This window comes from Neomonachus schauinslandi, chromosome 1 (genome assembly GCF_002201575.2).
Source record: "Neomonachus schauinslandi chromosome 1, ASM220157v2, whole genome shotgun sequence".
NCBI classification, from domain to species: Eukaryota; Metazoa; Chordata; class Mammalia; order Carnivora; family Phocidae; genus Neomonachus; species Neomonachus schauinslandi.
The window spans coordinates 177,018,834-177,045,198 of record NC_058403.1 but is presented as its reverse complement, the minus strand read 5'-3'; the positions used below and the strand labels follow the sequence as shown (position 1 = coordinate 177,045,198).

The window sequence follows — 26,365 nt, the reverse complement described above, 5'->3', positions numbered from 1 at the left end:
AAATAAACCCAAATTGTCTTTTAAAAAACTACAGACAGATCATGTATATGTATGGAAGACATAGTGGGGAAAGAAATCAACATTTCCCCTCAACCTTATCACTGTCTAATACTTTAGAATAAGCATCGAAACATTTAGAACTGCAGAAGATCTAAAGAAACCATGTCTGCCAGAAGGACTACTATAGATCTGTCTGAAGCGTGTGGCCATGTAAGTAAAGATAGAAAGTCAAACTTAAGTTTTATTTTCCAAGACTGTACATCTAAGCAAAAGCATCCAGAAATCAAAGAGTTGCCCAAAAACGTGAGTAAGCCCTTTTCAGCCATGACTTAAACTGGGCACTTCATCTTTTGTTTAGGATTACAACAGAAATAAGGACACGTAGAGAAAATTATACGTATTTATGAGTCATTTGGTACTTGATCTAGGATTGTTTATATTGATGGCACTTTTTCCTGCAGTTTGCAAAAATGAAAAAGTTAAAGCTGTAGATCTGAGCTTAAATATCATATTCACAGCCAGTAATTATTTTTAAATTTGATCATTTTCTATTTATAAAAGGCAATTTGAAGAAAATGTCTGCTTCATGCTTATAGTTCCTACATTTTGAAAGGCATTCATAGCTAAAGATACTTTGCATTTTATCTCCTAAGGGAGGCTGAGGAGAAGCGGGTAAGGTTTTGAACATAGGTTCCCTTCAGCACCCATGTGTCTTAATGGAAATAAAAAAGGATACTTTGAGCCATAATAGATATTCATGGCTGTGTGAGGTTGATAAATTAATTCTACGGTTATATTCATTTTCTTTTAAAATGCTAATTTATCAAGAACATAAAAGAGGCAATGTATTTTCTGTTTTTGTTTTTCTCCTATCTAAAATTTAAAAAGTAGCAGAGCAAATTTCCTTTGCATCCTATAATAAATCCCTATCATATTTATAATAATGACATGTAAAAATATCCTAAGATATTTGCATTTTACATGGTGTGGAATTTGGGGATTATAAGAATTCTAGATAGGAGAAAAGCATGAAAAAAAATTGTCAGGTTGGACCTGCTCTCTTCTATAGCAAGAATATTTAAACCAAGAAAGTAAAAGCGGTAAAATCCAAAAATTTGTGAGGGCTTCATTCAACGCAGTGGAAGAAATACTAAAAGAACCTATGAACCCACTGCTGAACTGGAAATGAGGTATATCACGTGATCCTCAAGCCTTGTTAGGGCATCCCATGTGGAGCTGAGGGATTTGATCCGTTTTATAGCAAATGGTGTAAATGGTGTTACAGTGAAGTTGGATAATTTCCTTTTCCAGATTTTCTATGAATCTCGGATGGATAGAGTGATGTAAAAAAAACAAAAACAACCCCCCCCCAAAAAGCCCAAAACTAAAACCAAAAACTTAATAATATATGGTGCTCCCCTCTGATATTTGCCATACACAGTGCTAGTCCTGAGACCACACAGCTTTCTTTACTAATTGTGGTAAGGAGCTTTTTTTTTTTTTTTTTTTAAATCCAACCAATGAAAGTTATGTCAAGTCTGTCTGATCATTTCTCCCGGTTAAAAAAATGTTAGCCATGCATCTCAGCAAATTCTGGTGGTGGCTGATGACCGAAAAGCATGAGGTTTGTGTAAGTAAGAGGACAACCTCAATATCGGGGCGACAGTGTCATCCTTTCCTTTTCCCTACATATTGCAACCAGACAGAAAGGACTTTACTGGCTGGTCCATCCAAAATCTGATGCCAATGTAATGGGAGCCTTCTATCCCGGCATTCTAACCCCAACAGTACTCTTCTCTCAATAAAATACTCCCATAAATCTGACTTTTTGAGTGTATCAAAACAATACACATGTAACTTAAAACACCTGCATTTTTTCAACAACAAACTCTTTTATAAATGGTTAAGTAAGACCCAAGCCTAACAGGCCTGCGAGAAAGCTTACCTTCCATGTGGCCGCATTGCGTCGAAAGTAAGCAAACATTCTTGTGAACCAGTTATAGATTTCATTTAGTGTTAGCTGCTTTTCTGGAGATTCGAGAATGGCCTATGAAGCAAAAGTAACAAAAGAAGATAATTTATGACCAAATCAGCAAAATCGTCATTATACAGTTTCTTGAAAATATAAAATAACCAGGATTCAGAGCTAAAGCCCAAGAAAGGTTTCACGAAATGATCTAAGATTAATGGTTGTATTTAACAGTTCAATAGCAAAATTCAAAATGGAGTTATCTAATTGTTTTGAGTTTTTATTTCTGTTTCCGTACAGAAATATTAATTTATTAGTCATTCATAAAGCAGAATCAAAGAGAAATGCAAAACATTTCACTAGCTGATTAAAGCTCAGTAATTATTTAGAGCTCAGATTAATTCTAGGGATCAGAGATTACTGTAGCTTGTGATAATTGACTTGCCATCTTTAAACAGGCTCATTTTCACTGTTGTGTGAAATGAATTTCCTAATAATCACATCGTATTGTAATACTTAATCAAAAGCAATTATGTTATATATTGCAGTTTTAAAAAACCTTATAGAAAAGGTTTTAGCATGCTTGCATACTAAACGGTTTTAAATCTACTTCATCAATATAATATATCCATGTACACATATACCTTTTGATAGAATTTCACATACTGTGTTATTTACTTACCTGCCTAATTAAAGATGCATATGTAAATGGTGGTCTAACTTCTGCGTTCTTATAAAATTCTTGGTTCTGCGCAATATCTGCTAAATAAGAATCATTGTCCTATTAATTATCACTTTTTAAAAAGAGGCTGGTCTACAAGAATTGCATATTACAGTTCTACATGAGGCGAAAATGGAGTATCTACCTGAAGAAATGGGCACGTTGTATTTGTCTGAGTACCGCCTGCGGATGGGTCCCACCGTATGCATGCTGGTGGTGGTGATGACGGAGGGGCCTTGGGTGACAGGAGTGATGGGGGCGGTTGGGGTCGTTGGAGTGTGAGGTAAGCTCTGTGGAGAAGCCTCAGATGCAGACTTGGAGAGTGTGACACTTGATACCAGATTCAGCTGTGAGGAGAAGAAGAATTCTTAGAAGAGCTTCAGACAAAACAGGGAGCAAGCAGGCATCTGAAATCCAGAATACCACAGGGGCCGCTTGGCTAGCTTTACTTCTCTAAGTAGATGCTTCTAATCAACTGAAATGTGAGGCGAGTTCCCATGTAAAAACAGTTCACAAGTGGTTAGTTTAAAAATCTCTCTGGCCATGTTCTCCTGACCCCTTGGTGACACAGGTGTTTTCCAAAGACGGTGAAAAATGAGTGTGTGCAGAAAGGGGTGACCTAGCCCAGTGAAGTTTGACAAGTTCTGGGTCAAAACATTTCTTGAGTCATGGCTTTGAACCCTCTTGAGCAGCCCACTGTGCTTGGCAAACCTCCCAGAGCGGGTGGAGTCCTGGTAGGGACAGTGAACACCAACATTCTAGAAGCCACCAGCTGGGATACGTTGGTCTAGACCTGAGCTCTCCAACAGCACTTTCTGCGATGTGCCAGCGCCAGTGTGGAACTGTTTTTACTTTTTATCAAAATTAAACTTTTGTTTAAATAGCCACATGTAGCCAGTGGCAACCACACTGGCCAGTGCGGGGACAGGCTACTTAACTCCATGATGAACCTTCACCGATGGGAGCCACCACAAGGATGTTTGGCCTGTGGCTCCAATTAAAAAGAGTGGCACTGGGGCACCTGAGCGGCTCAGTCGGTTGACTGTCCAACTCTTGATTTTGGGTCAGGTCATGATCTCCGGATGGTGGAATCGAGCCCCATGCTGGGCTCTGTGCTCAGCGCAGGGTCTGCTGGAGATTCTCTCTCTCCCTCTGCCCACCCCCACTCTCTCTCAAATAAATCAATCAATCTTAAAAAAAAAAAAAAAGAGTGGCATTGATCCAGTAAGACCTCATTCAGTTATATCAGTTGGCAAAGACTAATCTTTGAAAGCTTTATGTGTAATTTTCATTAAACTCTATCAAATAGAGGACTGGAATCTATTAAAAAAGATGACATACGAAACATTGGGAACTCTAAAAATTTTTTTTCTTTGAGTTTCAAATGCTCAGTAATATAATGGAATCTAGAGCATCAACTGAGGAAATGAGTATTATTTATTTGAAGTCGTACAAAGGAAAATGAAGGAGTACCGTTTCCTTCCTTCCATTAGCCTTCACCTCGAAGTGCTTCTCTTATTAATAAAAAAAAAAAAAAATGGGCTCATCCCCCTTACCCTGAGTTTGTTCTTCCAGAAATACTATGTCTAGCTATACTACAGAACTTGGCCTTTTTCAACATATTATTACAATTTACACAGAATTGATATCTCAGATACTTACAGCCGGCCCCAAATCCAAGAAACTTAATGCAAAGTAGGCTTACTTGTAACATTTTCTCAAACCAGATTTCAAATCATTTAACAAAATAAGTACTTCATTATGGCAGTAGCCCTACGGACAAGGCATTATTTGTGGGAGGTATTAAAAATGAGATTCCTCTGGGATCATAAAGAACACATTAAAGTTCCAATTTGTTGAGAAGATTCACCTCTACTCACACTCCAGTAATGAAAAAGGCCATGAGAATGCCTCTCATATGTTTACAGTAGTTCCACTAAAAATAAATAAATAAATAAAAACCAGGAATTTGAAGAAAAGAAGGATCAAATATTGTTAGGTAAATATTCAGGGAAAAAATGTAAATATGGTGCTGGAAAGGGTATGGTGGGTAGCAAGCCTGTAGTTGTGTTTTCCTCTTTTTTTTTAATTGGATGCTTAACAGTTTTTATTTCTTAAATATAAATATTCCTTTAACATACTTTTTAAAAAATATTATGTTAATCACCATACATCATTAGTTTTTGATGTAGCGTTCCATGATTCATTGTTTGCATATAACACCCAGTGCTCCATGCAGAACGTGCCCTCTTTAATACCCATCACCAGGCTAACCCATCCCCCCACCCCCCTCCCCTCTAGAACCCTCAGTTTGTTTCTCAGAGTCCACAGTCTCTCATGGTTCATCTCCCCCTCTGATTTCCCCCCTTCATTTTTCCCTTCCTACTATCTTTTTTTTTTTTTTGCTTTCCTTTTTAATTCCCCTGGTGAAATGCTGACTCAGCTAATGCCAGACCCTTCCCCCAACCCCCATGCCCTAGAAGAGCAAGCTATGGAGAGGACACTGCTCTTACAACCCCCACCCCCCACCCAGCAAACTGGGCCAATGCTGTGAGTTGCTTTCTTTTTTATTAGTGCTGGAAACCTGCCTTCCTGACATGTATTTGCGGACTAAGTGCTTACAGTTCAGAGTAGCAGCCTTGGGATGGAGCAGAATTGAGAAGCCACGGGGGAAGGTTGGGGCTGACCTCCTCTGTGCCTTGGGCCTTAATCACTGACCAAGTGCAGCAACCAGTCTGTATAAGCATCAGCCCAAGCAACGGGTCAAGGAAATTAGTGCAGCAAAGGCTACTGCTCATAAATACACAGCTTTTAAAATTCAGACGCTGCTAGTCCTAAGAATATCCGAACACTCTGGAAAGTCATGGATACCATTTGTATAAACCGTGTTGTAAACCACCTGCCATTGCGTGATTTCACTTCATTCTCATACCATCACTAATAAGTGAGATGTCACTGCTCATGTTTTACAGATGAGCAAACTGAGGCCAAAGACTGATGAAATGACTTGCCTATATCCACAACCAGTCAAACACACACTCGCGATTCTAGGCTCTCTGTATAAGCATCTTATGCCCAGTTAATGGGAAAAATAAACACTAGACAGTTTCATTTTTCTGTATGCTCATTTTTGGAAAGGATTCAGTGAATAGCTTTAGTCCCTGCTTATAAATGACATTCAATAAATATTACTGAACAAATATAAGGCATTTGAAACTGAAATGACAAAAACAGGGACAGAACATTCATTCGCTGCCCCTGAAGAGCTTACCATCGAAAACAGACACCGGTCCAAGGACAGCGTGCGTTAACCACCACTAAGCAATTCTGAGGACTAACTCTACTTTTTGGCTTTTCTTTTCCGCTTAAGGAGAGTACCCTAAACACCGTAACTTTCTTAAACACTTAACGAGAATTATAAATAGAATGGCCTCAAGGAATATGCCGGCTGCTCATTTTGTGAGGAAGGGCACCAAGTGTACAGGACTCTAAAAAATCAAAACTCATGTAAACATTCAGCAAGTACAAATCCATCTTGCGGTGCTCACATAGGAGAACAGACACGTCACGTGGTACTGTGTCATAAAATGTGAAAAGAATGGGATATCTGTAGCTTTTACCCAAGGTCTTAACACCTGGACTGTCTGTACCGAAAAAGCAACAGTGAAAAATAAAATCCCTCCAGGTTAGCACAACCCACAAAGAAATACACAGTAGAATTTTCTGGAGGCTTTTGAACATAGGTAGCAAATGGAAATAAACACAAAGCCAGAAGAGAGCAGAGAGGGGGCTTACCAGGCTTCACAAATGACACCGTGATTCACACCCACTGCTGGGCTGTCTCTAATAAGCCACAGAGGAAGCGGCCAATCTCAGCTAATTACCAGATAAAAATGTATTGTAAGGGTTCTAATTAGGAGATGCGGACGGAGGTGATCTAATGATTAAATGCTGCATTCGAGTGACCCCACCATCAATGTGCGGTGGTGCAAGATGTCACTGGAATATTTTGTAGAAACAGTAATTTTACTTCGAGGAGGGGAGGCAGTAATATTTGTAATGATGGCTGTGAGGTAAACTAATTAAAAGACAGTTCCTACAGGAAGAGGGTGGCTGAGAGCAGCTGTGGCCATTCCACAACCAAGTGCCAAGTCTCAATAGAGGAACGGCAGTCAAGTGGAAAATTTCTGCCTGACCTCTGCCCTTGCTATTAATTTGCAGGAAAACTAATGACACATATACATATTCCCACAAAATTGTTCTAATTGCTAATTTGCCAAAGGAGCCCAGATTCCAAATTAAACATGACTGTAGTCTGTGAGGGAAGGGAGAACAAAAAGCTGTAAACTCCAAACAGAGGGTGCTTCGCCTCGCAAAATCATTTGAAGACTGAACCAACAAGTTAATGAAATGTCAACCTTGTCAACTGCTATAGAAGTTTGTTAACTTTCAAACTTTTGTTTGATGATCACATGCTTGTCTTGAGGAGAAACCATTTTCGGGGAGGAAGGTCACGAGGGAGAGAGAAGATGGAGCATGGGGAAGGATTCAAAACAGGCTCTGTGTTCAAACCAAACCTGCTCTTTTAATTAAGGTCTCTGAAAACAGTGGACTCCCCCCACCCCCCCCCAAAAAAAAAAGAGAAAGAAAAAAATTTAATTACAGACTTAGAACAGCAAATCGGGACTGGTGTGGGTTTTGCTGTAATCTTGAAAGATTCATCTTAATTGTAAACTATTAAATCTTAATATAATCATCAATTAGAAATGAAAGCATATGCGCTTCGTGTTTCTGATCATAGTTAAGGTTTTAAAAGATAATTTTTTTTTTTTTTCCCCGGGGCATGGAGCAGGAAGGGATTGGACTGGGAGGGTTTCTTTTCCTATTTTTCTTATTGTGTCTATTTTCTATTTAAAAAGAAGTTGCTATGTTTGGAAAAGTTAGTAACTCTGATATTTTCTACATGGCAAGTTTCTGTCATGTGATGATTTCAGCAAAGATAATCGCTTTGAGGGTCTGGCTAGAAGTTAAATTCTTCTGTCACTTAAGATCCGCTGTAGGGTTTTTTCTTTTTTAAATCTCCGTGTGCTCTTAACCACCGTCTTTCCCCCAGCTCACTTCCAGAAGGGCTGTCCTGGGAATCGTACCCATCCCAATGACTGGGACTCTGTCAGCTGCCTGATCTTCTGCTGAGCCCTTTTCTAAAAGATTAATCTCTAGTTTTTAAACAGTAACCTCCTCTCTTCTTTTAAAGATGATGAGTCACTCACATTTTTAAAAAATAAACAAAGCGCTGATGTAAACCCCGGACAGAAACAGACTTGTCGTAAGTATTCCCATAAGAACTCATTTTTATTTTTGTTTGTGCTCTTGCCTCATAAGAAAACAGATTCTGAGAACAAAAGACAAACCTGAAACCCAAACACAGGGGCACCTAGCTGCTTAGTAGGGACTTTGAGGCTCACAGAACTTGTTTTTCTGCTCTTGGTGTAACTGCCCTGAGCGGGCTCCAGGCCTGCTTGAACGGCACACTGCTTCTAGACACGAATCACTGGCATTCAGAGACGGCCAGCCTTTCTGAGGCCTGAGGGACATCCGTGGGGAGGCTGGGCTGGGGCAGGGGGAGGCTCTGGTTCCGTGCTCCCTGAGCCTGGCCTTGCGACTGCACTGGCCAGGCGCTGGCATAGGGCAGTGACTGAGAAAGTGGTGGTACAGGGGAGGGGGATATGTGTGTGGGGGCGAGGGGAAGGGGAGGGTAGGGCCTCATGAGAAACAGTACAGAAAAACAGCTTGTGTGTGTTGTGCTAGAGAATCTTTTATGACCACCTGATACTGTTTCTCTAGGCCTAAAGCAAGGCTGCAAGCAGCCCAAAGGATCAGCCATTGCTTTAAGAGTTAAAAGACCCCTTTTACGGAGGGGGGATACTTTGTTTTTATAGCAGCTAAAAACTATTTCAAAACAGTCCTAATTGCTGTGGTTGGAGGAAAAGAGAATGCGTAAAAAGGAAAATGTAATATTGCATTTTGCTTCAAATATCCAAGTTCCTGTAAGCGTTTTAGAACATTTTCATAAAGAAGGATATACTACCTACGCTATAATTACGTGCCCACCAAATATGAAGGAATGTGGTTTTTCCAGGATCAGGAGAGGTTTCTAGTGTGCAGGAATACCCCGGAGGCAGGCGTACCTCTCCTGTCCTCCGGGCTTATAAAATATGATTTACGGGATTTTCCTGACATTATGATAGGGAAGTCTTCTTAAAAAATCCTTAACATCTTAATAGAGTCATAACACAGACATGCTTCTTTTTGTTGTTATTGTTTTGTCCTCCGAGTTACGCTTCCCTCCAAGGAGACAGCTCGGCAAATTCTCCACAGAGCGAGTGTGGAGACATGAACCCCCAAGCAATACACTTTGTTTACTTTGAGAATGTTACCGAGTTTGCAACAAAAGACTATCCATCAGTCTCATTAGGAAAGTTTACTCTTGTCTTTTTTTTTTTTTTTTTTTTTTTGCTTCTCTTCCCATGGAAAAGAGAAGGATCTTTTAAAACTCAAAATAGAGCAAATCTGGCCATTCTCAACATATGTCAGGAAAGGCTTTTCCCACTGTGCATACCCAAGGGCTAGAATATATAGCCGCTCCGGGAAACTTTGACACATCCTTTTCCATGCAGGGCCCAGGCTTCAGAAAATTAAAAGCTTACAAATAAAATAAATTCAAAAACGGAAAGCCTATTTTATCTGATGCTGGCTGGTCCTTTGCTTCCTCCACACTGGTCCTCTCCCCATTGCCTTCCTCAGAGACACACGGATGCAAGCACCTCCTCTGAACCCAAGGAGAGATCCACAGATCTGACTCCTTTCCATTTCTTCCTGTTCCTCTCACACACCACGTTGCCTGGAATGCCCGCTGTCGAGCGCTGCTCGACGGCACGGCACGATTCATGCAGTGAGTGTGTGCAGTTGTGCGTCTGTCCCTCAAGACTCCGGCACCTCAGTGGCAGGGATGGGGCTCTCTTGTTTTACTGCTCCGTGTTTTTAGTAGCATGCTTAATAAATAACTTGCTGATCAAATACCTTGACTCGAAACACAGCAATTCCCTGTCCAAAAATACCGTGCTCCGTGAGTCCTGGGTGTAATTACGAAAGGAAAGGTTTTCTTCGGTGTGAAGACTTTGATGGCAAGCGGGGAGAGGTGCTGTTGGAGGTGTCCGAAGAATAGGAAGGCTTCCCTATGCACGTCCCAGCGTGGGATGAGCTGACAGCTACGTCTAAAAACTCAGGACTGTCCTGAGATGAGCATATCCTCCAACGACCCACTTGGGAAGACGAGTTCCACAACGGGGCCCAGGGAGTATGTCTATGAGCTGATGTAAGAACAGTCCAAGAAGGTTTTGGTAGTTTCTCTGATGCAAAGAAAGAGGGACTGGTTGGATGACTGGATACAACAAATGACACTTACCACCCAAATGGCATTTAGTAAAAAGCAACGTTTACAGCAAAGCATTCTATCACTTAGTGACTAAGAATTTTAAAATAAACACAAAGTTCCTTTTAAACAGAAATGGAAAAAAGAAAAAAAACTTCATCAACTTACTGGCAAGGCTGTAACATGAAAGTCCCCATCTATGGTTAGATTTGAATCCTGGTGACTGCTTATTTCAAATCAATGATTCTAGAAGGACACACTGTGCATTCTATTATTTATGATGGAATAAATTAATTACAGGCAAAACAGGAATCGTTTGCACCTTAGAAATGAACATCAGATGGCTCGGTATCCCTAAAGTTGAATCAAGGGTCTGCTCAATGCGTATGCCTTTTTTCCTCCCCTTTTTGGGGCAAGGAAAGTAAAAATTTATGCAAAACACCACACTTCTACCTTTTATAATTAATTTCCCAATGCCTCACCTATACATATTTTAATAATTCCTGATTTATAAGATGGTATCTATAATAAAATTTTCTATTTTCCAATAAATGAAAAGAAGGCAGGTTCACTCTGGCAACAGTGTCACACAATATCTGCTTGTCAGGCACCAATTTTTACTGCTTACATGTAAGTTAAAGGATAAGGAATTTATAATGCTGCCTGTGAAGGGAACCACTTTTCATACACAAATGTGATCTTTTTTTTTTTTTTCAAAGGGTAATACAACAGTACATTTACATAAACTAATCCAAACAATCTATGTATTTGACAATGGCAAACCTCACACAGATGGCCTATTGTTGGTTTACATCTTGGAGTTCTTTATATTGGCTTGTAGCGCTGCTCTAGCTGTCAAAGGTTTGACTTGGACACTAAATAAATGGTTATAGAAGTGCTGTGCAGCGATATTGGACTTCTTTGCAAAAGAAAACCTGCTGTGTATGAATTCAAAAGCTATTAATTTTTCAGTCAAAAATATTCGTGCCTATTTCTTTTAATAAAGAAATACTGTGCTGAGCTACTAAGAGATAATGTTGACTAGTGGTAGAGAATTTTCAATAGAACAGTTAAAAATAAATTTAGTAGGAGGTCCCCTTCGAAGTTATAATTTCCTAGAATGTAAAACATTTTTTTTTTCTAAATACTAATCAAGACAAACCTTCTTTCCCTGTGCATGTCCCCCAGGAATGCTTTTCCCTGTTTACTGGCTGCTTCACACTGGTCCTCATGGAGATTCCAAATGGTCCTTTCACGGCCAGTGCGTGCTTATGTGCATGGCGCTCCCTGCCAACACCTGGCCCCATCACTCACTGAGCGCCCCATGGGGTTTCACAACCTCTTCCCCACTTTTATCCCTCCCCCTCCCAAGGAGCCCCATCATACAACATGAGTGCATCCTAGAGTCCAGAGTCCAAACATTATTATAACATCACTGCTTTTAATCCATTCAGGGAGGAGGAGATAATCTCATTCTCTCCCTTATTACTAGGTTTAAAGACTCAAACCCTGCATCCTGGGGGGGGCGGGGGGGAACCATCTCCAACAAAAACAATCATGAAGAGAGGTGAGAAGGCAATGGATTCCCCTAGCAGTTGGCTGTGCTCACTGGAGAACGGCCATCAAGTCATTTCCGGGTCTTACCAACTTGCTTTAACTGGGTTCCTATTATTCCCAAGGACCCTCCTTAACAGGAGGGGCTGATGAAGGCAACACAAATAGCACAGCTGACAACTGAATCCACAATACCAAACGGCCTAGGTTTTTGTTTCCCTTTCTTTTGGTAGCCTACACATTCAGTCCTATAGCCATTTACTGCAAAACACATGGAAACTAAGGGCTCTTTCCTAGTAAAAATGGATGTGCAAAGTGTTTAATGATTTTATGTCCTATATCTCAGTAATGTGTTCTGTTTCAGACATTAATTTTGTCTGCCAACTGCATCTTGGCAGGCTACCATATTTGCTGGGTTAATAGTCTGACTCCGTTTTATTTCTATCACCATAAATCATACATATATGGGTGTATGTTTGCTTTATTTATAGAAAAAAATCAGTCAAAACAGATAAACCAATACTTTGCCATTATGCTGCATCATTGCATATTGATTAAAATTGCTGGTACTAACTATAGATTGTCAACGCTCAATTAATTTTCACACAGTGACTCCAAGCAAAATCAAATAAAGGCAGTGTACCTTTAAATTTTACAAATCTTAAAAATCAAGAAGCACAGCACTCTCTCCATTTTGAATAATCAGTGGAAGCTACTAAGAGATTTTTAGAAATGTAAGTATATGAGAAATACAACTGTTAAAGCGATCAATTTATAGCAAGGAATGAGGCCCAAGACAGGATTTGGGGTTTAGAAACCATCCTTCTGCTTCGATATTAACTGTCTGTGCTTGGATGGCACTCTTCAAGGTTACGGAAAAGGGAACAAGGCAAGCAGTAGGAGATTCCTAAAAGTTAAATGTAATTTCAGCTTACTGTGTTTGATCTCCTAACTGCAAAAGAGTAATATTCACTTTTAACTCTCTAATAACCATTGGGCACCCTCCATAATTTTAGCCTCCAGTTATTCCAAGAATGTGTTTTCTGTTTCCTTCCTCTGTTACAGTTACGCTGGACTAGCCCTCACTCCCTTCTGCATACCTGCTCGCTGTCTCTCGGCTAACCCCTGAAATGCCTTTTTCTTTTGACTCCATGGTCTGGCTGTCTTCCTTCTGTGTTCACACCATTTAGAAAGATTCCCCCACCCCACCCCATGACCAATCATAATATATTTTCATACACTGCTACAGCACCAATCATCTGTCCTGAAGAGCTAGTTGTAAGGTCCCATGGCCAAGGATCTGAATCATCCTCTATCTTCTTAAATGCCTTGCACACTGCCCTCTTCCTAAAAGGTACCCAGAAAGAGTCAACTGAACGTACGTCCTTCAGTACTAACAAGCTGCCAGGGTAGGCTGTCCTGCCTCCTATGCTCGGGGTGGGGGAAGCAGAGAAGAGATACCGTGGGGTTTCTCCCCTTGGTGTAGAGCTCGGTACTTACGGGCTGAGGGGCGGCTTTGGGTTCCGTAGACTTCACGTGCAGATGGGTCATCATGGCTTGCAGGCGCTCTTTGTCTTTTGCAAGCTAGTGGGAAGGAAATGCTCTGTTATTTCTTTGAATACAGATGCATTACTATTTTAACATCTAAAATGATACATATTCCAAATTAAACTATAGCACCATTGCACATGACAAAATCTTTCTCATTGCTTAATCGTTTTGAAATCTACAAAACCATTGCCAAACTCGAAGTAACTGGAGGTGTCAGTGTGAGATTTCTCAACATGAGATGCATTAGCTTTTAACTGGGAAGTTCTAGACCTGCTGGCACCAAAGAGTCCCATAGAACACAGACAGCTAAAAGACAAAAACGTGAATCACGCCTATTAACCAGTCTTCTTCACAAGCAAGCCAAAGGGAAACGAGTGAGGTGGCTAAAACTCATTAAAATTCATCTTTTGTGGCTGTGGAAGAGCTCTTAGACACACGGACACATTTATGCAGAATTAACTTCATCTTTCTTAACAGGTAGGCACAGATTAGCAGTGCCGCTGAGCAACACTGGCAGGGCAGGCACGGGGACAAGGGATGACACGTTCTCATCTCCAAAGGAATGCAGAATAAGCCTGATCTTTCATTTATTCAATAGGTGAGTACCTACTATGTGTTAGTCTCATCTTAACAAAAACTTAAGTCTTCTCATTGTACAAAAAATTATCTTTTGAAGAAACACAAGCTTCTAATCTTATGTACATCATTGCACTCAAAATACTACTAGATGCTCCTTTCTTTATGCTTGCCTTGAACTGTTTAAACATGATGATATTTTTGGTAATTCAAGGCAGCTGGGCACAGAGGATGCAAAATAACTGATTCTAGGTAGTTTTGCCATAAGCATTTTTGCCACATAACTAATCGGCCGTAAAACAATCTTACCATAAAAGACAGGATCATGACAAATGGAAGGGGGGTGTTCCCGAAAAAGGACAAAATGAAACATAAAAAATCAGTATCAAAATGAAACGGCTTCTCCAGAAAAAAAACATTTGAATACATTCAAAGTGTACAGTGCAGACTGGGGGAGAGACAGCATAAGTAACGGGTTTTATTTTGTGGACTGTTCCGAAGCACTTCACTCATCTCCGAATTATTCATAGTACCATACGTTTCCTGGTTGCTTTCGTTAATCCCCATTCAGCACTGCACTTTTTCTTTTATCGATACAATTCCTTCCTTCATGAGGAGAGGTATCCTTTTCCAAATTCTAGAATACGTGTTTCTAACTGAGCTCTGTATGGCGCTGTAAAAGCCTTCTGCACGGTCTCTTGTTCTTGGCATACAGTCTCATGTCTGCTGAGAGACCTCTGTTCCAAAGTTCTATGGGACACGTGGGTTGGAAACTCTGGGTCACCGTATACGCCTTTATGAGGGCTAAGATTTATAGAATATAAAAATGGAAGTACTTTGTAAACGGAGAAATGAAACCAAACTGTCAAACCAACGTGTCAACCAGTTATTTATTTATTTATTTTTAAATCTCTTAGGGCAAAACTGCCTTAGGATAATTAGTTCTGTGGTGCAATTGACTGCAGCAGAGAGGTCTATAGCAAAGATGCTTCCGGCGAAAATACCAGACATGATAATAATTACCTTTGTAAGGTAAGTGGGAAGTGTATCTCTAAAAGGTAAAGGCATAGTTAAGAGAAGAGCCGTGGAATTTGGGGGAAATGTAGAAGAGACTAATGAATGAGTGAATAGAGAGGGAGAGAGAAAGAAAGAGAAAGGGGTGGGGGTGGTGGGGAGAGTCTTAGATCAGCACTTTTATAGATCATTGGTCCAAAATAATGCCTTTGAACTGGGGAGGGACTCATTTCTTCTATGTCACATAATTAACCTTAAATCTTTGAAATATCAAGTTTTGGGGGCACTTGGCTGGCTCAGTTGGTAAAGCGTGTGACTCTTGATCTCAGGGTTGTGAGTTTGAGCTCCATGTTGGGTGTAGAGATTGCTTAAAAACAAAATTTTTAAAAAGGGTTTTATTTATTTTATTTATTTGAGAGAGAGAAAGGGAGAGAGAGCGAGCGGGGGGTGGGGGCAAGAGGGCGAGGGAGACGGAGAGAATCTCAAGCAGCCTCCAGCATGGAGCCTGATGCAGGGCTCAACCTCACAACCCTGAGATCATGACCTGAGCCGAAACCAGGAGTCAGAGGCTCAACTGACTGAGCCACCCAGGTGGCCCAAAAATAAAATCTTAAAAGAAATACCCATTTTTCATAAGCTGAATTATTTCAAAATAAAAGTCAAACAAGACATTTTAAAAGGTGTTTTCTAAGGGAAAAGGGGGTGTTTCAGGATTTGGGGGAAAAGGCAGAGGAAAGGGAAAAGGTACAAAAGCAAGAGAGAAAAAGCTTTCGGCTTATCCTGGCTGGATGACTCAGTCTCAAGCCATATCGCATTTGATTTTTTTCCTTTTTATTCCCTTGTGGTGCAGGGAGGAATAAATTAAGAAGAAAAAAAAGCCTTATAGTGTTAGCATTTATCTTTCAACAAACAGGAAATGAAAATGATACCATATTAGGAGCCACTTTACGTTATTCATCTTCTGAGCCTTAGTAAGTTATTGACTGGCCAAACTAAAAGATGCTCTGAACACATAATGCCAAAGGAATTTAGTTTTCCAAAGTGGCTCAGTTAGAACAATTAAAATGTTTGCAATGGCATTCTTCTACAGTTATTCGTATTTCTGTAGTTATTTGGTGGTTTTTTTTTTTTTTTACCGTGTTTTAAGTTTTTAGGTGTTAGAACCAAAATATTCATAGAATTCTAAAAAATATTGTGTCTTAAAAGTTATCATGGGGCAGAAGGAATGAAGGCATATCTATTATTCTTTTTAAAAAACAAGTAGTCTGCCATACTGAATGTTACAAATTAAAGGGTGAGAGGTGATAGTTACTTAAGAGTCTGATGAATATTAACTGTGACTTAATTTGGGGGTAAACATTGTTGACGGAGCAATTAACCAAGACCAAGGAGAAGGAAATCCAAATTCCCAGCATCAAAAGGAATCATCACCTCTATATTCTATCCAGATGTCTACCATGCTGACATTTTACTGGTCAGAGATAATAACACTATGTCGCAAACACATACCTAGAGTTTGTACACACGGCCACATCCATGAACCCTGGAGGTTACTGCCATGGGAGACAATTTCTCACTTCTCTGTGAGACTATTAGCGTAGAATTCACTGTCCATTTTGAGAATTACCCAGGTTCCTTATTTCGCCTCATACTCAATTCTACCATCCTAGCTCTGCTTTATTATAAAAGATCAGCAAGGTTACAGAAAAAAGGCAAAAGTCCAAGTTTCTGTTTTTGTTTGATCAGTGCTAACTAGCATGTAATATATTCTTGGATGGGTTCTGGATTTTTACCATCAGTTACAGCTCTAACTCTAACACAAACCCTTTTAACAATTAAAGAAAAAAATCACCTGCCAAATTCACTTTTTGTTGTTTTAGGCAAAAAGGCTAATATTTCACACCTACTGAAACCACATCCTCTCTCTACTGGGGCTGTCGTGCATTTTTAATACTCACTGGCCCTTTAAAAAGCTTTCAGATTCTTTATTACTTTTTATGCCGTTATTCCATGAGCTCAGCATCCCTATCCATTTTCACGGCATCCTTTCATTATTATAATATGACAATACAAACATTTAATATTAGCAAGTGTATATTCCAGCATTCCCTCATAAACTGAATCCCATGCAAAGCAAAGCAATGGAGGATGAGACATGTACTCCAAAGGTCAACTAAAAATTTGGTTGGCAAATGAAAACAATTTTTTATGTGGTGCCAGCAGAAATTACTCTCTAAAAGCTTTCCTGGTGGGTATGGGAGGGGTTTCTGGTGTAAAAAGGAAGGACAACAGGCCCCACATTGAGGGGACATGCTCGTACAATGTTTGCTTATTAGCAGGTTCCCCAATTTTGGAGAGAGACAGCAGAGTGAAAATGGATGAAGGTCGTGGGCACTGCAATCACACTATGCTGGATTCAGATTCTGGCTCTGCGACTCTGAGCACATTATGTAACCTTTTTAAGTATTTAGTTTCTTCTTCTAAATATGGAATAATAATCTCTGAACTCTGAAGAGTTGTTTTGAGGATTAGATAAGTTCTTGCACATAACAAGCTTAGCATAGAGCCTAGTGCTTCACGGATGCTCAAAAATATCTAACTTTCTCTAAAGGAAAGTTACACCGTCTGGTCTGTTTAGACCTCAAGTGGTTGAGTATATGCTTGGAACCCGGGTCCATGTGACAAGAGTTCTGTGCAGTTTGCAGTGGGCCTGGCTGGGGAGAGGATTTTGATGTTTTGAAGAATGGAACAGAAATCGTAGGAGAGATGAAGCCCACTGCTTATGGATTGATTTCCTTGGTTCTCGCCGTCTCTTGCCCTCATCCTAGGCAAATGCTTTTTCTCCCCTTGGCTGATACAGGTCATCCCCTCTTCTATTAGCCATGGCCTCAAATTAGGTTTTAGCCTGTCCGGGCTGTGAAAGGCTGGAACGCTTGTATCGCTCTGGACACACTGATAACCGCCGAAGGCAAGGAGCTCCATTCAACATCTTCAAAGATAAAAACTGAGGAGATTAAACTCATTCTTTTAGCAGAGAAAAGGGAACACGGTTTTAGGTTCATTTAACATAATCACTTTATATGTTGTCTGGAGGACTAATCATTTTAAGCCCAATTTGGCGGTTCTCACTTGTGAGAAACAGAATCTGAAATAAATGAAGGATCCCGGATGTGTAAAAACATTTGAATTACCGAGGACAGATGAGAAGAAAGGACCAAGTGACTCATGTGATTTCACAGAGGCAAGGACTGTTGTGGCTACCTCAAATCCTCTCGTCCTACTCTTGTATTTTATAGTTGGGGAAACTGAGGCCCCAAGGGTGAATGCACCCAAGAACACGGAGCTGGGAAGGGGCAGAAGTAAGACTAGAATTCCAGTTGCGGGACGCCTGGTCAGACTTTCCCACTCTGGTGTGACTATAAGAGGCACCTGGGATGCTAACTGAAAACACAGATGGTTTGCCACTCTTCCCACCCCTATGCTGAACCACTGCTGCAGAAACTCCAAGGCAGGGTGAGATACAGAGTGTCAGCAGGCACTCCACGGAGGACCAGGCAAGCCAGGATCATTCCCAGACAATGATGATCCCCAATTTAACTGACTGGGGTCTCACTTAAACTTGCTAAACCCAACATGCCAAGTGAGGGGATGTGGGCGTAAACGTTTTAATAAGGACCCCATGTGTCTGGGTTTAATGCTCTCGTTTTGGGAGACAGGACTCTCTTCCATGGACTGAGTAAGTCCCAACAGTGGCTGTTTGGTTTTATATACGATGATGATTGAGGCAGAGTGCATCCCGTTTCATGGGTCTCTTAAGTACGTATGATCAAAAGAAGAAAAACAAGAAAAAACCAAACCAAACCAAACCAAACCACGATTTGGAAGGAGGGGAAATGAAATTCTTCTACCTGAGTATTTACCAAAGAGTTCTTTTTGACCCACTTTATCAAACTCCGGTCATTCACATGCCTTCAAAGCTCAGCGCCATTGAAAACTTCTAAATGATTTCTTTAACACAACTGCAGTTCTCAGGTGGTAGGCAACCTATGGCTCACTTCCTCCCAATGGAAGAATTTCCCTACTTTTATTGTATTCTGTCACCATCTTAACATTCCTTATGTGTTATTATTAAAGACTCTCTTGACATTTAAAGCAGACGGCACACTAATACTCAGTCATAGTCTAGGAATTCTAATGCTCCCAGAGTTAAGCAGGATTTTAAATTATGAAAAATAAGTGTCTTGGTTTTCAAAGAGGGATGTGGAAGTGAGAAACCCAGAGACCCTCTCTTCTTTTCCTTGGCTCCAGTCACAAAGCAGTGGTGCCATGAGGACGTCTTCCCCGCATGCTCTGCGCTTAACTCAGGGAGAGTCAGCGGGCTCCGTGAGGCCACTGCTGCCAAGAACTGTCCTGAGTGTTACCTTGCCTGGCGTTGGAGAGGCCCGAAGTGGGGACACATTACAGATAATATATCTGCAGAAGTCCAGGAAGCTGGTGTGATTACAAACAGCACCGCTAATGGTAAGTAATCACTCGTGAAGTCCCCGCAGTAACTGACCTGTGTTAGGCTTAATGTCTCCCTCTGCTATTGAAGCTTGCACACTTTTCTCCCTGCTGACGTTTCCTTGGAGCTTATGGTTCCTGCTGTATGTGATTTAGAAAATTTCCAAGGGATTCCTGTGTCACCGAGTTCCAGCCTTGCCCGGCTGCCATGGATTGCTGAGGAGGGAGCTCCAAGAGGCAGAGAAAGGCATGGCCTCCCAAGCCAGCTTTTACAACCAGTGATCTGCAAAGCCTGCATGTCATACACAGAACCTCGGTGAACCAGGACGACCCTGAGTGGAAAGCGTAAGGTGGCAGTGCCACCAAAGGAGGAACACGTACACAGGCTGGGCTAGAATCTTGGGCATTGCCCACTATCTGCCATCACTTTGAACAAGTGAATGAGACCTTCTCAACTTCAGTTTCCTCATCTGGAAGAGGAGAGGCACAGGGAATTATTTCTTTCACTCTAACAGCCAATAACTGGTCATCAGTAACTTAGGAACACCTTTTCAAAGGAGAAGAAAGGCCCAGGCTCATTAGATGTTTGATGTATACTGATTTTCAAATGTTCTATTTTTCCATTAAAAAAAATGACAGGATTGAGGAATTCAGGAAGTATCTACTCACAGGGGGGTTGTGAGGATTCAATGAAATTAGGGGTAGGAAGCATCTTGCACACCACCTTGGCATATAGTAGGAACCCAGGAAATGCCCTTTCAAATGGTTCCCCAGGTCCTTTATAAATTACAAGCGGAACAGAAGGCATTAAACAGCTCTCTTCCAAAGCCAGTGGATTCAAAGTGATCATCTGGGTGAACAACTCATTCCATTTTGCCAGGTACTTTCCCAGTTTTGAAACTGGAAATCCCAAGTCCCAGGAAAGCCAACTGTGAAGGTTGGTCATCCTACTTCTTGAGGAACAGAGAGATGAACTGGAGAAAGAACACATATTCTTCCACTGTCTCCCTCACACTATGATCAAGGCAAATCCTTACACAGCTCTCTTGGCCTGGACTGTACTTGCCCCCTCCCCCCTCCCGTGTCCGCCCCGCCATGCCTCCTATGCTTCCTCTTATAAATTCTGCCTGGTGTGGGGTGAAAGACAGGCTAGTCTTCTCTCTCTGCTAGGCTGCACATATAGGAAGGAAGAGGCTGTCTTGCTTATCTGCATCCAGTGCTCAGCACACAGTAGGTGCTTGATAAATGGTGACCGAATGGAATCAAATTATTAAAGACAAAAGGTCCCCCCCTCCACTCCCACCCTCCTGCCTGGGTCAGGCAGAGCATCCCCATTGGTTGGGTCAGCTCTTTTTCCCCTTGGCTGCTTCCAGTATTCACTTTAAAGGGTCTAGAGGCTCAGGGATTGCAGGAATCCTGTCCTGAGCCCGGGCCCCTGCCACATGCTGGGCTGTGGACATGAGGAAACACCGGATCTCCAAGGCTGCTTCTTTCTTCCATTCAAAACCCATCTTTACATGCCAGGGGGCCGTACATATATGCGCTGACAACTGAGCAAGGTCACATGATCATTAAAACCAACATACGTGGCCAGAAAAATTTATCTATGCCACAAATGTCTCAGCTTTCTGAAACAGGGAAATCTGTCTGAAGACTTTTTCTTGTCTGTTAAATCGGATGCTTTTCCCTTCTCCCAAGATGGAATCCCGATCTAGCCACTATGATACATTGTGTGCCATCTCATTCATGGCGTACTGGTTGAGACAGTTCATAAGCATGTCCCACCTAAGTGAACCCAGGCAAGTAGATTCATATGAATTTAAATGCTTTGAGCATCAGGTGCTTCCTTACAATCCTGCCCATGGCATATGGGTGGGCCATTCTTAATGTCAACCTATTTCTGCATCCTGTGTCTGCGGCTTTTTGTGTGTGTGTGTGTGTGCGCGCACATGCGCGCGTGTGCATACTTCATGACCTGTATAGTAAGACCGTGCATTTTGATTGTGGGAACATCATTCCCCTCCAGTTCTGACCTAGCCTCTTGTCTGCATAGCATCCAGAAGAATCTGTCGAAAGAAAGCATCTAACAGATACAATCTTAAATTACATTCCCTCACCTCAAAAAGCCATGTCCTTCACCCAAATGATTACCATGGTGTCCATCTATCTTGATGTTAGGTGCATATATGTACAGCACAAGCAGCTCACACAAATTCTCTACAATGCTGGGCTTCCGGGTAACAGATGGGGTTAATCACCACCGAGTCCACTGCTAAAATGTCAAAAAATTGCAACTGTCTTTGTAATAGTGAAATGTGGCTAGAAATATTGCGAAAGGCTCAGAATGCCCACTAAGATGTCTTCTTGACCCCTCTTCCCTCTGAGACCAGTAACAGGGAGCAACATGAGAACTGAATTAACCACTCTGTTCACAAGCTCCACATAACGAGTTCACTGCTAGGAAAACATGCATTATATATTGTGATAACTTCCCACAAAAAGAACAACAATACAAATGCATCTCTCACACAATGCTGACGGGACAGGCCTAAGTCAGACTCTGTAGCCCATGATCTTGATTTCTGCCTGGTTGCCTTACCTCTCAACACTGGAATCGTGAAGGCTTTTCATGTGATTCAAGTACAGCGTTGCACAGACAGCACCAAGAAAGGAAACATCTCTAGCCAGGATCCCCCGAGGCTAACAATGGTTATTAAATTTTTTTTCACCTAATCTTTAGGAGGGGTTCATTAGAGGTAAGAAACACAAGAGCCTTATGTTTTGGATCAGAGGGAAGGTTTCTGCGGTATAGATCCAGGGGGCTAGAAATGGACAGCACTCAAGTGGCTTTCATTCATGATGGTCATGCCTGGTGCTGGCTGACAATGCCCTGCAGAACTCTCCTGTGGAACACTTTCGCAATGATGCTCTAGGGCAGACATAATGAACCTCCATTGATCTATGACATAGATTTAAGCTTTCTAATGGGGGGTTAGTTTTCTAATGGGGGCACACATGTGCCTTTGCCCCCAGATGTAAACACCAGAGGTCTAAGTCCTGCTGTGCAGAGAAAGGCCTGGCAAGTCCGGGTGGTAGGGGGAGACTGATCCTCCAACAATACAGGGATCAGCCTTGGGGAATTAATTGTTCCAACTTTGACGGCTCTTTTCTGTAGTGCTAACTTGTGCAAATGTTTTTCAAATTCAAGTTAATGAATAGGAATTCTGTAATATACTTGGAGGTAGAGGTACTTCCTGGTCTGGGGACATGCCTTCTTGAAGGCAAAGAGAAGTAGCTGTGGGGCTGGTCATGCCCAGGGCGTCCCCAATGGAGGAGGTGATTTGTCAGTGTGCTGTGGAGGGAATGGGGGGGATGATGCCAAGGGGAAATAAGAGAGAGGCTGTTCAAGCATAAGAACACCTCTTCAAAGTATTCTTGGCTGCTGCAGGGACCTGGTTCCCCCAACACCTCAGGTCCTACGGGCACAGCGACTGTTCGTTAAGTCAATTAAAAAGTACATTTCTAGACATGGGTAAAAGACATGGCAAATGTGACAGCACAAACATGAAAATGCTGACCCGAGAGGAAGAGGAAGCCTGCAGTGAGGACAGCTGGTGGGTCTAAGTGTACCTTGTCCTAGACTGCCCCACAACGTGCCAGATCTGCAACCCAAAGAATCTCCGTCTAATCCTGACCTCTCAGCTCTGGCTCAGGGTGAGGGTTCTTCAACAACTAAACATTGTTAACATTTTCTGGTATATTTCATCTGCCTGAATAATAACTAATGGATAAAATTGGGTTTGGCCCCTCTCTAGTACTGAAACTCTTTTGAGCATGTTTCTAGTGTTTTCAAGAACCCGTCAGTATCAGCCAGCACTACCCAAGGAGGGGACAGTGCCACTGGAAAATTACTTATCTATAGTCTGTTTTCCCTTTAAAACATAAGAACCAGGAAGGCAACCTTAAATTAACCATTTTGCTCACTCTTGCAACCCTTTACTGGCTTCAGCAAGGTTCCTGCTATGCTATACAGGCTCTGGGTGATGTGTGCTAAATGAACTGGTAAGATAAATGGATGAATGAATGAATGAATGAATGTCCATCAGCCCGCTTTCCATGATCCCCGTGATGGACAAGTACTTGTTAGGTGAAGCCGCTGTTGGGGAAACCCGACCAATGTGGTGACTAGAATGGTTTTATACACCAAGGCGAGGAAGGAAGAGGGAAGAAGGGATTCGCAGACCTTTAGGTAGCCAGGAACCTAAGGGGAATTATATAATGTGATGCAAATGGGTTTTTTTGAATCCTCTGGAGCAGGGGTTGTTTGGCAAACTTCTGTAGAAGCCAGCCAGATAGTAAATATTTTCAGCTTGGCAGGCCATAAGGGACTCTGGTGCAACTACTTGAACTTTTCTACTGTAATGCCAAGCAACTATGGCCAGAGATGACGCTCAATGAATGGGCGTGGCCATGTTCCAATACAACCTTATGTATGGACACTGGAATCTGAATTTCACATGCTCTATTCTTCCTTTGATCCCTCCCCCTCCCCCACACTATTCAAAACATGAAAACCTTTCTTAGCTCTTGGGATTGGGCTCCTGATCTGCAGTGTGGCAACTCCTGCTCTTGACAAGCATTACGCCATCACTTTAACAATTCCCTCAGCCTTTGAAGAAACCAAAACCCTCAGAATGAGTCTGCCCCTTCCTTCGTTAAAGCAAACTCTCAAGCAAAAATATCACAAGGAATACCACAGGCAACTACCCCATAGTAACTTCTGGCCAGATGATCTTCTTTGAGCCCTATCACAAGTTGAAAACCCTGCCTTCAGTTTGATTTAGGGCTGAAGGATGAAGGGGATCTATGAATAAATAAAATCCACAAAAAATCAAAGAATCCTTCTAATGGTCTGCAAAGCTCCCAGGCCACACCCACCAAAAAACAACATTAAAGCTGCCAGGGGAGAACGACTTGACTTACTGATGGTCTAACTCCTTTCCTTCTCTTGCCAACTCTTGGGGAGAGTGAGGAGCAATGAATAAAGTCGATAATCAGCTCCTCAGTAATGAACAATGGCCCCACGCTCTCCAATCTGGAATCTGGGACACCTACTTGGGCAAACCATGACACTCTGTGAAACACTTTATTCTAACTAAATGCTGAGAATTTAATTTTATCAACTAAATAAATGCAGGGACTTCTATCTCTTTATAACCACCAATACGTAAAGATTTTCAGTAGCAAGAGCCATAAAGTTTGTTCTTCTGAAACCAATTTTTCAAGGGCTTACTACACAACAGTCAGAAGTGAACTTTGGGGGCGGGAGAGGAGATAAATAAAGCTACTGTTTTCCTTCTGAAGAAACATGCTAAATTTAAAGGTGTTTCCAAAGACTTACGTAAAAATTTGGGGATTTTATGATGTGCCCTTTGCCTGTATGAATATCTTACTGTTCTAATAAGTTCATCTCTGTAGTCTGAATGGAAAAATATTAACTAGCTAAAGAAAATAACTTTTGAGACAATCTTACTAAAAAAAATGTAATTTGTCATATAAGATGATAACTAATTAAAAAAAATCCTTTCTATCCTGAAAAGTCACAACAAAAAGTTTAAGTGTGTTTTGGCTGATTTTTCTCTGCAACTATTTGAAGCTGTAAATGACTTAACTCAGTAAAATTCCAAATGTAATTATCTTCTGTACTTAGCCTAGGGCTCTCCATATATCTCGGCATTGCTGTCTTGCATACAAAATAGGCTTTTCGATGGTTGGTAACAATATAATGTACAACATTGTTTTAATTTCCCCTAGTCGGCTAACCTCTTGCCTACACTAAACCAGCCAGAGGAAGAAGCCACACTGAGTCATCAAGCACTCAAAAGCATTTTGGAACTCGGTTGCATAAATGGGGTTTGTAGGGTCAGGCTTTTGCAATTGTACATTTTAATAATCTCCATTTCTGACCCAATTTTTACTTTTAGAAACTCATTTTCTATTAATTATACCAAGAATGGAATTATTGTTAAAATATGGTGGTTCATCAACAAGTGACATCAGGAAGTGGAACTCACATTAAAAAATGCCCCCATCCCTCACAACTGTGATCCACAGGAAAATATGCAAAAGTTTATTTTCTATAGTCACAAAACACATTCAACATGGCCCAAAGGATTGCCAAATACAAGATTTTTATATATATACATATATAAAAACCTACATATATACATATATATGTATATAAGATATATGTGTACATACTATATATATTATAGATCTGAATACATGTTTTTGTGTGTGTGTGTGTGTGTGCATATTTAAAACGTGTGCACTGAACTCTCGGGTGTTCTCAGTGATGGAGAGAAACGGGGACACGTTAACATGAGGAATAAATCCACACGCAGCTTCTATGTTAACTCCCGACAGCATGCTCGTGTGTGCACGTGTGGACGTGTGTATGCACGTGTGGACGTGTGTATGCATGTGTATGCGTGTGTGTGTGTGTGTGTGCGTGTGCGTGCGTACTTGCTGCTGACACTTGCATGTGCTTTCTATCCCCATCCGTGCTCTCAATCTCTCTCCCTGGCTCGGCTCCCTAACTCCAGGTTAGCGATATCGGCAACTCAGGGGCCTTACATTAACAACAGATTAAGTTTTTAACTTAGAACGTTTTCCATTTGCAGAAGACACGGAGGGGGGGGGAGCGAGGGCGGGGGTGGGGGGGAGATGGAAAGCTCACGAGGTGGCGGGGAGCTCGAGGCAGACACAGAGATGCACAGAACTTTGAAACGTCTCAGCAGCAGCTCCAAAGAAGGAGCTGAAGGTGGACTTTCCCAGAGAGTGAAAAGAGACGAGAGAAGAAAAGGACAACAACCAGTTTTGGACCTTCCATTCAATAATGAGTACACAGGAACTCATTGCAGAACACTACAGAAATGTGGGGTTCGAGGAATACTGAGGTAATATTAAAAATAAATGTGGCTTTACCTGTAGCTCTAACTGCTGTACAACCTGCATTTGTACTCTACATTGAGCTGTACTTCTA

The 26,365-nt window shown here is 41.5% G+C and overlaps 1 protein-coding gene across 2 annotated transcripts in view; it reads right to left on the bottom strand.

Moving 5' to 3' along the window:
* Positions 1 to 26,365, bottom strand: part of FOXP1 (forkhead box P1) — a 488,623-nt gene that overhangs the window by 14,959 nt on the left and 447,299 nt on the right. Inside the window, exons 12-16 of one of the 2 annotated variants that reach the window (XM_021695139.2) lie at positions 26,308 to 26,365; positions 13,177 to 13,260; positions 2,836 to 3,037; positions 2,652 to 2,728; positions 1,946 to 2,047 (exon numbers count right to left, since the gene is read on the bottom strand). The exon at positions 26,308 to 26,365 is cut by the window's right edge and continues 30 nt beyond it. In XM_021695139.2, the coding sequence (XP_021550814.2) occupies positions 1,946 to 2,047; positions 2,652 to 2,728; positions 2,836 to 3,037; positions 13,177 to 13,260; positions 26,308 to 26,365 (523 nt within the window). Of the gene's footprint in view, positions 1 to 1,945; positions 2,048 to 2,651; positions 2,732 to 2,835; positions 3,038 to 13,176; positions 13,261 to 26,307 lie in introns of both variants that reach the window. The other variant, XM_021695136.2, reaches the window with a different exon arrangement.